The sequence below is a fragment of the Jaculus jaculus genome, chromosome 8 (assembly GCF_020740685.1).
Source record: "Jaculus jaculus isolate mJacJac1 chromosome 8, mJacJac1.mat.Y.cur, whole genome shotgun sequence".
NCBI classification, from domain to species: domain Eukaryota; kingdom Metazoa; phylum Chordata; class Mammalia; order Rodentia; family Dipodidae; genus Jaculus; species Jaculus jaculus.
The window spans coordinates 118,890,985-118,907,587 of NC_059109.1; the positions used below are offsets into that span (position 1 = coordinate 118,890,985).

Genomic DNA, 16,603 nt, shown 5'->3' on the forward strand with positions numbered 1-16,603 from the left:
CATTTCTCCATTGTGTACTATAACCATGCATAACGTTTTAATGGAAAAGATTATTTTCTAAAACCAAAACTAATTCATGGGGGAAGTGGTGTGTGTGTATGTGTGTCTGTGTGTGTGTGTTTAAAAACACTTTTCAGATCCCTTTACATCACGCTAGTAGCCGAGTTACCGTATCCATTTCTGTGTGTAATCTGGTAGCGTCACTGGTCACGCTGCTTTGGGAAGTACTCATTTGTGAGATGACCAGGCTGGAAAAGGTTAATAACATCTTCTGATACTTATATGCAAATAGTTTGACCTTGTGGATGTCTTAAAAGGATCCTGGGGATTTTCCCAGGGTTCTTAGGTCATACTTTGAGAACGGCTGCAGCAGTACAGTTCTCTCCTCTGGTTTCCTTCTGGTCCTGTCTGTCCTCTCTCCATAACAACTTTTGTCTCAGAGTGAGCAGAATAAAGGAGGTTCATGCAGAAGTGCCTGATGGTCACACTCCTGAGGACGTGGCTTCGATCAGGGTGCTCACATGGTCTGCAGACTTCCAGGGGTGTGTGGCCCCAGGGCCTGCCTTGGCTGCCAGGAACCCTGTGGTGCTGGTGCTCAAAAATCTAACTCTTTTTTTAAAATAAATAAAAATTTAAAGCCGGGGGTGGTGGCGCACACCTTTAATCCCAGCACTTGGGAGGCAGAGGTAGGAGGATCGCTGTGAGTTCAAGGCCATCCTGAGACTCTATAGTGAATTCCAGGCCAGCCTGAGCTAGAGTGAGACCCTACCTCGAAAAAAAAAATTAATTCATTTATGAGAGAGAACGAGAGAGAGGGAGAGAGATCGAGAGAGAATGAGTGTGTCAGGGCTCACTGCAAGTGAACTCCAGATGCATGCTCCATCTCGTGCGTCTGGTTTACATGGGTACTGGGTGGGGAATTGAACCTGGGACCTTAGGCTTTGCAGGCAAGTGCCTTAACCACTAAGCAGTCTCTCCAGCTCCCTAACTCTTTAAAGTGGGATACCTTTATAAAAGAAAGCTAGGAGGACAGGGTTCCTGGTAGGTGGATATAGCAGGAGAGGCAGACAGCCACCACTATGCAACACACTGTGTGTGCAAATGTGTTTGTGTGTATGTTCATGTGTGTATGTGATCATGTGGGTGTGGAGGCCAGAGGACAACCTTAGATGACGTCCCTCTGATTTTAGACAGGGTCTCTTACTGGCCTGGACCTTGTCAAGTAGGCTAGACTGGCTGGCCAGTGGACCTCAGGGATCCGCCTGCCTCTGCCTCCCCAGCACTGGAATTATAAGCATGTGCCATTGTGCCTATTTTTCTATTTTTTATTTTAGAGAGAGAGAGAATTGGCACACCAGGGCCTCAGCCACCACAATCGAACTCCAGACGCTTGTGCCACCTAGTGGGCATATGCAGCCTTGCACTTGCCTCACCTTGTGCATCTGGCTAATGTGGGATCTGGAGAGTAGAACATGGGTCCTTAGGCTTTGCAGGCAAGTGCCTTAAACACTAAGCCATCTCTCCAGCCTGTGCCTGCCCCCCCCCTTTTAAAAATGTGGGCTCTGGGGTTCAAATTCAGCACCTCATTCTTATGGGGTAAGTGCTTTACTGACTGAGATAATCTCCTTAGCCCTCAATGGAACTTTCTGTAGTAACAGAAATGGTCCCTATTTTATGTCCAATATGGTAACTATCAGAAATTGTACACTTGAAATGGTATCTTTTCAACCAAGGAATGGAATTTATTTATTTATTTATTTATTTATTATTTATTTATTTATTTATGAGTGACAGACAGAGAAAGAAAGAGGCAGAGAGAAGAGAGAGAGAGAGAGAGAGAATGGGTGTGCCAGGGCCTCCATCCACTGCAAACGAACTCCAGACACGTGCGCCCCCTTGTGCATGTGTCTAACATGGGTCTTGGGTAATTGAGGCTTGAACCGTGGTCCTTAGGCGCAAACGCTTAACCGCTAAGCCATTTCTCCAGCCTTCATTTCAATTTTAGAAGCCACATGTGGTCACCAGTGTCTCATGACACAGGACAGCCTTGCTGCTACTCACTAGGCCACTATTAGGATCTGCACTTTAATTCCTTATTTATTTATTTATTTTGGTCTTTTGAGGTAGTGTCTCACCCTGCCCAGACTGACCTGGAATTAACTATGTAGTCTTAAGATGGCCTCAAACTCATCCACCTACCTTTGTCTCCTGAGTGCTGGGATTAAAGGCTTGCGGCCCTGCACCCAGCTAGGATCTGCACTTTAGTCCCTGTAATAGTCGTAGAAAGAAAACCTCAAAAGGGCTTTGAACACTGGGTGGTAAGATCACATTCTATAATATTCTATAATGAGATACGGGTTTTTTTTTTTGAAAATATTTTATTTAGAGAGGAGGAGAAAGACAGAGGGGCACACCAGGGCCTTTTGCTTCTGCAAATAAACTCCAAATGCATAGTCCACCGTGTGTATCTGGCTTTACCTGGGTACTGGGGAATTGAACTGAGGTCGTCAGGCTTTGCAAACAAGCGCTTTCAACCGCTCAGCCCTCTGCAGCCCTAAGATACAGGGTTTTAAATTTTATTTATTCGGGGGAGTGGGGGTAAAGAGAGAGAGAAAATGGGCGTTCCAGAGCCTTCAGCTGCAATTGAACTCCAGACGCATACGCCGCTCTCTGTATCTGGCTTATGTGGGTCCTGGGAAATGGAACCTGCGTCCCTTTGGCTTTGCAGGCGAGCACTTTAAACTCCGGCCCGACATACACGTGTTTTTGACGTCTCTTCTCTGTGTCTCTCCACCCCAGGCCCTACCATGAGGCCCCAGCTCCTCTGGAGCCCCCGCGCTCCCCTGGCCCCGGGCGCACCGTGCTAGCCCCAGCCAGGGCAAGGGGAGGCGCGGGGCCATGGCCAGCCACGTGGACCTGCTCACCGAGCTGCAGCTGCTGGAGAAGGTGCCCACGCTGGAGCGGCTGCGCGCCGCCCAGAAGCGCCGGGCGCAGCAGCTGAAAAAGTGGGCTCAGTACGAGCAGGATCTGCAGCACCGCAAGCGCAAGCACGAGCGGAAGCGCAGCGCCGGCGGCCGCCGCAAGAAGGTCTCCTTCGAGGCCAGCGTGGCCCTGCTGGAGGCCTCGCTGAGGAACGACGCCGACGAAGGTGGGTGGCCGCGTGTGCGCGCGCGTGCAGGGCCTGTGGCTGCAGAGCCCTGGGGCTACCGTCTGCAGAGCCTTGCGCCAAAGTTCAAGTGACGGTGCGGGCAGCCTTTTCCTCTTCGGAAGAGGATGCCCTACGAAGGGCTTAATTTTCTTTTAAACTTGTGGTTGACAACTTCGTGCCTACAGACAATCATGATCATAGTCCTGTGCCACCACTCAGAAGCTCCACTCCATGGAATCCCTTAGGTTTAGTGGTGTTTTGTTTTGTTGTGTTTTGTTTGTCTGAGGCAGGGTCTCACTCTAGCTCAGGCTGACCTGGAATTCACTATGTAGTCTCAGGGTGGCCTCGAACTCTCGGAGATCCTCCTACCTCTGCCTCCCGAGTGCTGGGATTAAAGGCGTGCGCCACCACGCCCGGCCTGACTTTGAACTCTTGATCCTCCTGTCTCCACCTCCTTAGTGCCCTGGGGTTACAGGCCTGCCCCACCAAACCTGGCCCCCAAGGCCTTGTCTTTAACTTGGACTTTTATTTTTATTGTTGGAAACAAGAATCTCAGCCTTTGGCTAACGGATATCATAATAATTTCCCTTCCCACCCACAAATATTTACTTCCTGCAAAGTGCTATTCAACACAGGAGAATGAGCAGGTTGGATCTGATTTCCTCTCTCAAGAGCTGGATGCTCATAGGATTTTGTATTTATCGTGTGTGTGTGTGTGTGCGTGTGTGTGTGTGTGTGTGTGTGTGTGTGTGTTTCGAGGAGGTGAGGTCTCACTCTAGCCCAGGCTGACCTGGAATTCACTCGTAGTCTCAGGGTGGCCTCAGAGTCATAGTGATCCTCCTACCTCTGCCTCCCGAGTGCTGGGATTAAAGGCGTATGCCACCAGGCCTGGCTTGGATTTTGTATTTCTCTTTTTTTCCTCTCCTCTCCTCTCCTCTCCTCTCCTCTCCTCTCCTCTCCTCTCCTCTCCTCTCCTCTCTTCTCCTCTCCTCTCCTCTCCTCCCCTCCCCTCCCCTCCCCTCCCCTCCCCTCCCCTCCCCTCCCCTCCCCTCCCCTTCCCCTCCCCTCCCCTCCCCTCCCCTTTCCTTTTTTCTCTTCCCTTCCCTTCCCTTCCCTTCCCTTCCCTTCCCTTCCCTTCCCTTCCCTTCCCTTCCCTTCCCTTCCCTTCCCTTCCCTTCCCTTCCCTTCCCTTCCCTTCCCTTCCCTTCCCTTCCCTTCCCTTCCCCTCCCTTCCCCTCCCTTCCCCTCCCTTCCCCTCCCTTCCCCTCCCTTCCCCTCCCTTCCCCTCCCTTCCCCTCCCTTCTCCTCCCTTCCTCTCCCTTCCCCTCCCCTCCTCTCCCCTCCTTTCTTCTTTTGTTTGTTTTTTTGAGGTAGGGTCTTGCTCTAGCCCAGACTGACCTGGAATTCACTATGTAGTCTTAGGCTGGCCTTGAACTCCCAACCATCCACCTACCTCTGCTAGGATCAAAGGCATGCACCACCATACCTGGCAGGATTTTGCATTTCTTAAGCCCTTTCTCTGTATGATCCCCATTCCAGCCCGGTTGAAGCTGTTCTGGGTTCTTCTTTTGTTGTGCTGGGGATTCAAGGCCGGGTCTTGGACATGCTGGGCAGGGGCTCTAACTCTGAGCCACTCCCCCAGCCCGCCTCTGGCTTCTGCAGCCCGCCGTGGGGCTTCACGGTGGGGGCAGCTAGCAGTGCAGAGTGTGAGGTAGAGTCCTTGGCTCAGAAATGGACTTAGCAGAGCCTGTGACCCTGGCCACAAAGTGCTTCCACTCCCTGCCCTTCGTCTCCAGGTCTGGAAACTATAACAGACTTGACCCAACGAGCTGGTTGTGAAGCATCCAGTAAGTAATATTTGTGAGATCCTTTTGCCCATGGCCTCTCATGCTGAGTAAATGGCTAATATTTTTATTAATTTTTAATTTTTTTATTGACAACTTTTATACTTACAATCAACCATGATATTTCCCTCCCCTCCCTTTGAGCTCCTTTCCCTTTCACAACTCTGCTCTCCATCATATCCCCTCTCTCTGTTAGTCTCTCTTTTATTTTGATGTCAGCTTTCTGTCAGCTGGTCTACACGGAGGAGCTTTTCAGTCCAGCTCCAGCAGGGTTTCTCAGTGACCCTGCAGCCCAAGTATGTGGAGTCTTCAGCAATAGGGTCTTACCATCTATTCCCGGTGGGCAACCAAGGGCCTTGGCAATGTCCTGTAATTTTTTTTTTGAGGGGGGGCATCAGAGACCTCCCTGGCCAACAACTCACTGGAAGGTATCCCATCCTTGGCACTGAAATTTTTCTAGTGGCAATCTGTGGGCACCTTGAAAAACAAAACAAGACAGAGAGAGAGAGAGAGAGAGAGAGAGAGAGACGGAGGGAGGGAGGGAGAGAGGGAAGGAAAAAATAAGACATCAAAGCGGAAGAGGGACTAGGGGAAGAAGAAGGGGTTTGGTGGAAGGGGACTGAGAGAGAGGACAAGAGAAGTTAATGGGCAAGGATTATGATCAAAATGCATTATGTACATGTCCAAAAATAGTCAAGAAAAATGAAATTAAAAGAGACATGTATTGGGGCTGAGGAGATGGCTCAGCAGTTAAGGAGCTTGCCTGCAAAACCTAATGACCCAGCTTCGATTACCCAGTACCCATGTAAATGAAGCCAGATGCACAAAGTGGCACATGTATCTGGAGTTTGTTTGCCCTGGTATGCCCATCCTCTCTCTTTCCTTGCAAATAAATTAAAAAGTAAAAAGAGGGCTGGAGAGATGGCGTAGCGGTTAAGCGCTTGCCTGTGAAGCCTAAGGACCCCAGTTCGAGGCTCGGTTCCCCAGGTCCCACGTTAGCCAGATGCACAAGGGGGCGCACGCGTCTGGAGTTCGTTTGCAGAGGCTGGAAGCCCTGGCGCGCCCATTCTCTCTCTCTCCCTCTATCTGTCTTTCTCTCTGTGTCTGTCGCTCTCAAATAAATAAATAAAAAAAATATTAAAAAAAAAATAAAAAGAGACGTGTATAATAACGCTTTTAGAAACGGACACTCCGAGAGGTTCAGAACCTGGACCAGAGTGGCAGAGCAGGACAGAACCCCTAGGACGCTGCCCCTGGCTTTGCAGGTTTACTCCGCACAAGTTGGCCAGGTTATCTTCCCTGGGCTGCGTGGAGGGGGCATGCCTGCTGCTTGTAGCTGCAGCTTGTGTGCAGGCCCTTGCATCCCCTCTGCAGCCTCTGGCCCACCCCTGCATGCTGGCTGAACCTTCCCCGAAGAGGCCCCTGTGCGGGCATTGGGTGCTGAGGCAAGCAGAGGGAGGGCACAGGGCTCTGGCACTGGCAGCACAGGAAGGCATCGCTTTCCACAGGTGGAACGTCCCTGATCCTGAAAATCCAAAATCCGACAGAATCCAATGTTTGAAAAGTCCGGGGAGCCTGCATGAGAGCACGGTGGAAAACGGTGGAAAATTCCACACCTGACCTCATGTGATAGATTGCAGTTAAGTTCAGATGCACTAGAAACTACCTCCAGGCTGTGTAGCAAATGCATATGAAACATAAATGAACTTTATGGTAATTCTGGGGTCTCATCCTTGAGAGCTCATGTATATTTCAAACTCTTAAAAAAAAAAAAAAAAGAAAACCTCAAATCCAGAACTCTTCTGGTTCCAGGCGTTTCTGATAAGAGGCACTCAACCTGTACCCCTGCCCTTTGAGCTCCTGAAGGTTCTGAAAGCACCATTCCATTTTCATCCCCCATAGCAGTTCCAGACCCACTCAGCTGCAAACAGCTCAGCTGAGAGCTGGGGTGATGTCTCAGGTTAGGGAGGTGGCCCCCGAGGCTCCTTCCCACACGTGGTTTGGTTTGCAGAGTGACGTGGCTGTCCCATCCCACTCAGGGGGCGGCTGGATCATGAGGTCTAATTTCTGGTGGAGGTGGCAGTTCACCAGTTCTTCCCTCCACACTCATGGTACCCATCCGTTACTCCCTTGTTCTCTGACAAGCCCCATTTCCTCCCAAGGCCTGGCGTTCAAGGACACTGCCTGTGACCTTGAGCAGTTGGTTTCATCTGTCTGGATCCAGTGATTCAAATCTGTGTTATGGGACCTTGAAGGCTTGCTTGTAAGAGGGTGTGACAGGAATTAGGAAGATCCTACACAGGACAGATTTGCCCTAAGCCCTGTATCATAACAGTGGTAATTAAAATAATACATTTGTATTTGCTTATTTGCAAAGAGAGAGAGAAGGAGAGAGAAGGGGAAGAGGGAATGGGCATGCCAGGGTCTCTTGCCACTGCAAATGAACTTCAGATGCATGCACCACTTTGGCACCTGGCTTTATACGGGTACTGGGGAATTGAACCCTGGCTGACAGACTTTGCAAGCAAATGCTTTTAATTGCTGAGCCATCTCCCAGCCCAGAACAGTGAGAATTTTAACACAGTTCTTTGAAAAATTTTTACAGGCTTTATTTATTTATTTATTTTTGTTTTTTGAGGGATGGTCTCACTCTAGCTCAGGATGACCTGGAATTCACTATGGAGTCTCAGAGTGGCCTTGAACTCACAGTGATCCTCCTACCTCTGCCTCCCGAGTGCTGGGATTAAAGGTGTGCGCCACCACGCCTGGCTGACTTTAATTTTTTTGCATACTATATGTGTGCAGTGTGCATATTCATATGTGTGCATGTGCATGTGCATATGCGGGTGCACATGCTCTGTGTGTGTTCCTGAGTGTGGAGGTCACAAGTCAATGTTGTGTGCTCTCCTCAATTGCTTTCCTTTGTGTGTGATAGATGCATGTGTGTACATACATGCAAGCCCCACACACGTGTGTGGAGCCCAGAGGAGAAGGGTGGGTTACCTTCTCTTATTGCTCGTCTATTTATTTCCTTGACATTGGGTCTCTCCCTCAACTCAGAGCTGCTGTCCATCACTGAACCTCAGCAATTCTACAGGCCTCAGCCCTCAATGGACTTGGGTTACAGGTTCTGTGTGTGTGTGTGTGTGTGTGTGTGTGTGTGTGTCCACATCCAGCGTTTTTTTTTCTTTTCTTTTTTTTTTTTCAAGGTAGGGTCTCACTCTGGCTCAGGCTGACCTGGAATTAACTATGTAGCTTCAGGGTGGCCTCGAACTCATGGCACTCCTACTACCTTTGCCTCCTGAGTGCTGGGATTAAAGGCGTGCGCCACCACATCTGGCTGAGATTTTTTTTAATTAAAAAAAAATTGGGGGATGGAGAGATGGCTTAGGCGGTTAAGTGCTTGCCTGTGAAGCCTAAGGACCCTGGTTCGAGGCTCGGTTCCCCAGGTCCCACGTTAGCCAGATGCACAAGGGGGCACACGCGTCTGGAGTTCGTTTGCAGAGGCTGGAAGCCCTGGTGTGCCCATTCTCTCTCTCTCCCTCTATCTGTCTTTCTCTCTGTGTCTGTCACTCTCAAATAAATAAATAAAAAATGAACAAAAAAGTAAAAAAAATTTTTTTGGACTTTTTTTAACGAGAGAGAGAGAGAGAGAGAGAGAGAAAATTGGCACTCCAGGGCCACCAGCCACTGCCGTTGCGCTCCTGACAAATGTGCCATCTTGTGCGCATGTGCCGCCTTGTGCACCTGCATCGCCTTGTGCGTCTGGCTTATGTGGAGACTGGAGAGTAGAACATGGGTCCTTAGGCTTCACAGGCAAACGTCTTGACGTCTAAGCCGTCTCTCCTGCCCACACATACAGGGGCTCCAAACCTGGTGGTCCCTGGCCCCCTCCCCAGCCCCCACATTTTTTGAGATAGGGTCTCTAACTGAACCTACAGCTGATTGACTTGGCTGGACTGTGTACGCAGTGAGTTCCTGTGGAGCTCCTGTCTCCGCCCAGCTTTCATGTGGCTATAGGAATTTAATTCTGGTTTTCATGTTTGCACAGCAAGCAGTTTACCCACTGAACCATCTCCCCAGCCTGAGAGTTGAATATTTTAAAGAAATTAAGTATACACTACTTTTTATTTAAAAAAAACAACATTGAATAAAGCAACACATTTTCTCCCTCTTTCTAAACTTTATTTCCTCCCTTTCTATCATCCTTCTGTGACTTCTGCTCACTAGTTATATGCGTTTCCTTCCAGTCATTTTTCTCATTACTTTTGTGAACTTGGAGAAATGTGTACAGCTAGGTATTTTCTTAAGCTTTTATGTAAGTAATGACATCCTAGAATCCTGGACATGGTAATCTTTAGTTTTTCTTTCCTCCTTCCCTCCTTCCCTCTTTCTTTCTTCTTTCTTTCTTTCTTTCTTTCTTTCTTTCTTTCTTTCTTTCTTTCTTTTTTCTTTCCTTCTTTCTTGGTTTTGTCTAAGTTGTGCCTCATTCTAGTCCAGGCTGACCTGGAATTCACTACGTAGTTTTAGGCTGGCCTTAAACTCACAGCAGTCCTCCTACTTCTGCCTCCCAAGTGCAGGATTAAAGGCGTGCACCACCACACCCAGCTATAGTTTTCTCTTTCCTTCCTCCCTTCCTTCCTCCCCTCCTTCCTCCCCTCCTCCCTCCCTCCCTCCCTCCCCCCTCCCCCCTCCCCCTCCCCTCCCCCCCCCCCCTCCCCCCTCCCCTCCCTCCCTCCCTCCCTCCCTCCTTCCTCTCTTCTTTCTTTCTTTCTTTCTTTCTTTCTTTCTTTCTTTCTTTCTTTCTTTCTTTCTTTCTTTCTTTCTGTAGGGTCTCACTCTAGCTCAGGCTGACCTGGAATTCACTCTGTATTCTCAGGGTGGCCTTGAACTCACAGTGATCCTCCTACCTCTGCCTCCAGAGTGCTGGGATTAAAGGTATGTGCCACCATGCCCGGCTTAGTTTTCTTTTTTCTTTCTTTCTCTTTCTTTCTTTCTTTCTTTCTTTCTTTCTTTCTTTCTTTCTTTCTTTCTTTCTTCTTCTTCTTCTTCTTCTTTTTTTTTTTTTATTAGGTAGGGTCTCTTTCTAGTCCAGGCTGACTTGAAATTCACTATGTAATCTAAGGGTGACCTCAATCCTCTCACCTCTGCCTCCTGAGTGCTGAAATTAAAAGCATGTGCTACCGCGTCCAGCTCACCAGAACTTTTTTGTTTTGTTTGTTTTTTGTTTTAAATTTTTATTTATTTGTTTGCAAGCAGAGAGAGCGAGAGATAGCGAAAAGAGACAGATGGAGAGAGAATGGGCACACCAGGGCCTCTAGCCACTGCAAGTGAACTCCAGACACATGTGCTCCTTGTGCATCGGGCTTACATGGGTCCTGGAGAATTGAACCTGGGTCCTTTGGCTTCACAGGCAAACACCTTAAGTGTTAAGCTATTTCTCCAGCCCTGTTTTTTTTTTTTTTTTTTAATTTTTTGAGGTAGCGTCTCCCTCTAGCTCAGGCTGACCTGGAATTCATTATGTAATCTCAGGGTGGCCTTGAACTCATGGCAATCCTCCCACCTCTGCCTCCCAAGTGCTGGGATCAAAGGGTGTGCACCACCATGCCTGGCTCACCAGAATTTTTGAATAGTTCCTTATTGATGGCCAAGGAGATTTTCTCCGTAGCTTTGTTTTACAAAGTGAACAGATTGTATGCATCTACAAGTACTTGTCTAAGACAGATGTGGAAAAAACCGGGAAAGCTAGATTGAAGGGTATTAAGTTTAAATGAGAAAAGTGGTAAATCTTCTGGATTCATTCCCTTAGCTCTGGGGGGCGTCAGGCGAAGGTGGGGGATGTGGCACACAATGGGGGTACCTTGACAGGTGCTCCTGGGGTCTATAGGTGGCTGTGTTGAAGGTGGGGTGCAAGAGGCTGCCGTCAGTCAACCCTTGAACTTGCTGGCCCCCGTTCAGCTTCCTGGCAGCCTGACAGAGCCGGCTGCTCCCAGCTGGCTGGGGATGGCTGCTGCGTGCTGGAGGAGCTGGTGCTGGCGAGCTGACTGGGGTGTTAGCTCCCGGCGGAGTGGGTGCAGGGGGCGGCAGCTCCCCCTCCCCTGAGCTCAGCGCTGCCTCTGAGTCAACCTCCCCCGCTCGCTCGCGGTGGGCGTGTGTGTCAGCTCCCCAGGGAGGCAGTGCCAGGGAACTCGCCGAATTTCCTTTTCTGGCTCTGCGTTGCCTGTGGGCTAATGTCCTTAACCTTGAGCCTCATCCTCAACGCTCCTCATCTTCCTTCCATTCCTCAGCCAGTTCGCTCTCTTCACGCCCCTTGAATTCGCTTACCTCCCTCCCTACCTGGAACATGCAGTTCCCTTTTTTTTTTTTTTTTTTCCTGAGATAAGGTCTAATTCTAGTCCAGGCTGACCTAGAATTCATTCTGTACTCTCAGGTTGGCCTCAACCTCACAGCGATCCTCCTACCTTGGTCTCCCACGGCTGGGATTAAAGGTGTGCACCACCGTGCCTGGCTACTTCATCTTTTTTTATTTAAACTCTTCTAATTTTTCCAGATTGAGTCAACATGGGGAGCCATCTGTGAGCCTTTGGCCACCCCAGTCCCATCACTAGCTGGAGTGCTCAGTACCCAGGTGACATTTCCTGAGAGAGCAAGATCATGCTTAAAAGATAGGAGCATAGTCTACAGTTGGTCCTGTGGGATTCAACTTCCATATTTGCTATTCACTAGCTGCACATGTTAAAGTTTTCTTTATTTAATTTTTTTTTAAAAAAATGTATTGATTTATTTATTCAAGAGGTAGAGGAAGAGGCAGATAGAAAGAGAGAACAGGTGCTCCAGGGCCTCTAGCCACTGCAAACTCCAGGCACATGCGCCCCCTTGTGCATCTGGCTTACATTGGTCCTAGGGAATCAAATCAGAGTCCTTAGGCTTCCCAGGCAAACACCTTAACCGCTATTTCCCTGGCCCTCTTTATTTAATTAAAAAAATATTTCTTTATTTGAGAGAGAGGGGGAGGGCAAGAGGGAAGAAGGATGAGAGAGGAGGGAGAAAGGGAAAGAATGGGCAAGCCAGACCCCTTCCCTGCGGCACACGCACGAGCCCCTTTCTGCCTCTGGCTCTATGTGGGTACCGGGGAATCGAACCCTGGCTTTCATGCTTTGCAAGCACGTGCCTTTTACTGCTGAGCCATCTCTCCAGCCACTTAAACGTTCTTTTAGACAACTTCACACGTGTATGTATCATATTTTGATTATATTCTTCCCTGAGGCCCCTCCTCCTCTGCTAAACCCCTCCTTCCTTCTTCCGTCTCTCAGTTCTGATGACTCACTGAGTTAAATTGGGGCTGTTGGTATGAGTATGGGTGTGGGGTTTTCTTCACAGGTTTTGCATTGTTGGGACAGTTTCTTAATTTCTCAGTGCCTCACTTTCCCCACATGTCATGAGCACGTTATTAATTCATCCACCATGGAAAAATTTGCTGAGGGGCTAAATTGAGTTTGTTAAGTGTTGGAAGAGGTGTGGTAGGAAGAGAAGCGATATGCATTATCTATTAGTCTGCATTTACATAATCTCTCATTATGATATATTCTGATTGTCACCTTCACAAGTATCAGATGCTTACTTTGTACCAGGCCACCTGCTGCACATATGTGATCTTGGCTCATCCTCAAGCCAAAGTGGGATAGTCAAACTTTACTTTGAGAAAAAAACAAAACAAAACAGAACAAAAAACACCAAACCTGGCACTTAATTTACATATACTAAGATCTGTCCATCTTAACTGCGCAGCTTGGTAGGTTTTCATGAACCTACAGATTTATTTTCAGCTTGGCTTGAGAATATGCTGTCACCCCACCTGTCCCTGTGGGGTCATTCCCAGGCCCACCCTGACCCCAGGTAACCACTACTCTGCCTTCAGTCCCTCTGTATCCGCTCCCTTTTTTGGATATTTAATTTACATTGAATTGTACAATGTGTGATCTTTGTGATTGGCTTATTTTGTTTACAAAAAAAAAAGTTTTCAAACTCCATCCGGGCCCTAGCATCTGTGAGCGCTTGTTTCCTTATCACAGCTTTGCCGCATTCCTCTGTGTAGATATACCGCAGCTGGTTCATGGGAAGATGGCTCAGTAGTTAAAGGCACTTGCTTACAAAGCTTGCTGGCCCAGGGTTCAATTCCCCGTTACCCATGCAGCCAGATGGACAAAGTGGCACATGTGTCTGGAGTTTGTTTTGCAGCAATAAGAGACCCTGGCATGTTCATAATTTCTCTCTCCATCTTTATTATCGAGAAAGAAAGAACTTGAACCACTTTCCTGTGATTATGATCTGGGTTCCTTTTAGCTCTATGGACCTTGGTGTTTATTCTGGCCTCTAGCTGTTGGCTATGCAGGGTGTGGGGGGGGGACCCCAGATAAGTCCCAAATCCCCAGCCATTATTCTTTTCAGGGTTGCAGTAGCCGAGCCTGTCTTGAAGCCACCGATGCACGTTATTAGGGCGCAGAGTTCTTCTCTTCATGGAGACCGTTCACGTATCAAACAAGTGCTCAGGTGGTCGCAAGGTGGAGGCTTTCAAGCTTTCTTTTTCCCAAGGCAATGGAAATTTACTTAAATGAAACATGCATAAACCCAATATGTAAAACAGACTGAGTTATTCTGGCTGAGGGTGGCTGGAGGTTCCGGACGGTCACGCGCTCAGCCCTCTTGTGACCCTTTCTGTGGAGTAACCTGGGCTTTGCAAGTCACCGCTCAGACCCCTGGCTCATTTGAGGGGAAATGGCTCAGAATTTCCTTTTTGGTGATTTTGAAAAGGAAAGTTTCTTTTCTTCTCATAAAAATGAGCCGGGCGTGGTGGCGCGCACACCTTTAATCCCAGCACTCGGGAGGCGGAGGTAGGAGGATTGCCATGAGTTCTAGGCCATCCTGAGACTACATAGTGAATTCCAGGTCAGCCTGGGCTAGAGTGAGACCCTACCTCGAAAAACCAAAAAATAAAGCATAAAAAAAAAAGATGCACCCTTTAGAAGCTTCTAAAGATATAGAAAAAAAAAAAAAAAAGAACCATCAAGAGGATAAAATTCACGCATACGCATCCACTGAACACCAACAGCCATTCATGATATTTTGCTCTTGTCATATCTAGGAAACGGTTGATGCTCCCCCATGAGGGGGATGGAGGAAAGTTTAAGTGAGAGTTTGAGGCAGGGGTCCTTCATGGTTTTGATCTCAGAATTATTTTGTTGCCTTAAAACCTGAGAACCCCCAAAAGTTTTTGTTTAACTGGGGTGTTTCTGTTGTTAGTATCTTCTGTGATGTAAATTAAAATGGAGAGCTTGGATTGGTGGCCCACACTTACAATGCCTGCACTCAGGAGACTGAGGCAGGAGGATTGTGAGTTTGAGGCTGACCTGGGCAGCTTAGTTTGACCCTGTCTCAAAAATCAAACACAATATCATCATCACCATCATCATCAATAACAACAATAACAATAATGAGAAGACATTTAAAAAAAATTAGGGAGCTGGAGAGATGGCTCAGCAATTAAGAGCACTTCCTGTGAAAGTAACTGTGGGTAGCCACACATGAATGTACCTCCAGTCCTGTGGGGAGCAGACACTGGACACCTGCTGGGCTCCATGAAAATGGCAAGCTACATAGCATTACTAAGAGGCTTTGTCTTATCTTAAAGAAACACATGAATGAGTGATGGAGGTGACATCGAATGTATTCCTCTGGCCTCCACACACGTGCACACAGAGTGCGCTCATATGCACACCCACAAGCATACACCATACATATATCACCTACACAAAAAGAAAAAAAAGAAGTTAAAGTTGTAGAATTAATCATTCCCTCGTTCATTAAATCAGAAAGTACCCATTTGTCTTTTAAATATATTTTATTTATTTATTTGAGAGACAGTGAGTGAGGGGGGGAGGAGCGGGAAGAGAATGGGCGCTCCAGGCCCTCCAGCCACTGCAAATGAACTCCTCCAGATGCGTGCGCCCCCTTGTGCATCTGGCTTACGTGGGTCCTGGAGAATCAGACTGGGCTACTTTGGCTTTGCAGGCAAACGCCTTAACCGCTAAGCCATCTCTCCAGCCCCGCCGTTGTCTTTTAGAATGATCTTCTGTTGCAGAGCAGGGCTCAGCATTGGGACAGTTTCAAACAAACATTTGTAGTCACATACTTTCCATGGCTTGGTAACCCAGGGATCTGTGTCTCCTGGCTGGAGTCTTCAGCTCCTTAACCCCCACCCCCAGCCTCTGTGTGGGGCTACTGCAGAGTCCTCTGAGTGTGGCAGGTAACAAATTGTTGTGGAGTGAGTGATCCAGTGGTACAGGAAGCCATGGTACCCTTTATGGCCTTGGAAATTGCATTCATTTACTTCCACAGTATTCTGTTCTATCCTCTTTTTTTCCTTGTGTGTGTATGTATGCATGTGTGGTATGTCTGATGTATGTACATGTATGTGACCTTGCATATCCCACACAGCTGCCTGTGTAGCGGGAGGTACTTTGCTGTGGCCTGAGCCTAACGTGGGGGTTCAGCTCCATCACCCTTTCACTCATTCTTTTTTTAAAATATTTTTTGTTTATTTTTTATTTATTTGAGAGCAACAGACAGAGAGAGAAAGAGGCAGAAGAAAGAGAGAGAGAGAGAGAGAGAGAGAGAGAGAGAGAATGGGTGTGCCAGGACCATTGCAAACGAGCTCCAGATGCATGCGCCACTTTGTGCATCTGGCTTATGTGGGTCCTGGGGAAGATGAGCCTTGACCCGGAGTCCTTAGGCTTCATAGGCAAACGCTTAACCACTAAGCCATTTCTCCAGCCCCTCTTTTATTTTTATGAGACAGAGAGAGTGAGTGTGAGAGAGAGAATTGGTGCGCCAGGGCCTCCAGCCACTGCACTCAAACTCTGGACGCATGAGCCACTTTGTACGCATGTGTAACCTTACATAGGGATCACCTTATGCGTCTGCCTTATGTGGGATCTGGAGAATCAAAACATGGATCCTTGGGTCTCACAGGCAAACACCTCAACCACTAAGCCATCTCTCCAGCCCTTCACCCATTCTTCTTTTGAGCCAGAGTCTCTTGATACCAAAGCTTACTGGTTTTTGGAGCTTGAGTGATTCCCTTGTCTCTGCTCCCCTTTGAGGGACTGGGGTTATAGGTGCCCATGGCCATGCCCAGCTGTTTACATGGGATCTGAAGATTTGAACTCAGGAGGTTTTAGGCCTCCTGGGTCCTCATGCGCAAGAAGCATACTTAACCTCTGAGCCATCACTTCAGCCTTGTATTCTGCTCTTTAGAAATAATTCTCTGAGGATGGAGAAGTGGCTTAGCAGCGGAGGTGCTTTCCTGTGAAGTCTAAGGACCCAGGTTCGATTCCCCAGTACCCATAAGCCAAATGCACATGGTGGCTCATGTGTCTGGAGTTCGTTTTCAGTGGCTGGAGGCCCTGGCATGCCCATCCTGTCTGTCTGTCTCTCTCATAAATAAATAAATAAACAAATAATAATAAAAACAGGAATAATTCTCTTGGTATAGTCCACCTCTTGGAAGAAGAAGTTGTGAACTCGCTGTGTTTGCTTAGGCTGGTCTTAAATT

General features: G+C 48.1%; 1 protein-coding gene across 1 annotated transcript in view; it reads left to right on the top strand.

Annotated features, from left to right (window-relative positions):
• The window catches only part of Ppp1r16b (protein phosphatase 1 regulatory subunit 16B), a 145,044-nt gene that overhangs the window by 39,012 nt on the left and 89,429 nt on the right, over window positions 1-16,603 (top strand). Inside the window, exon 2 of the mRNA XM_004666687.2 lies at window positions 2,800-3,148. Coding sequence (XP_004666744.2) covers window positions 2,899-3,148 — 250 coding nt within the window. The 5' untranslated portion in view covers window positions 2,800-2,898. The remainder of the gene's footprint in view (window positions 1-2,799; window positions 3,149-16,603) is intronic.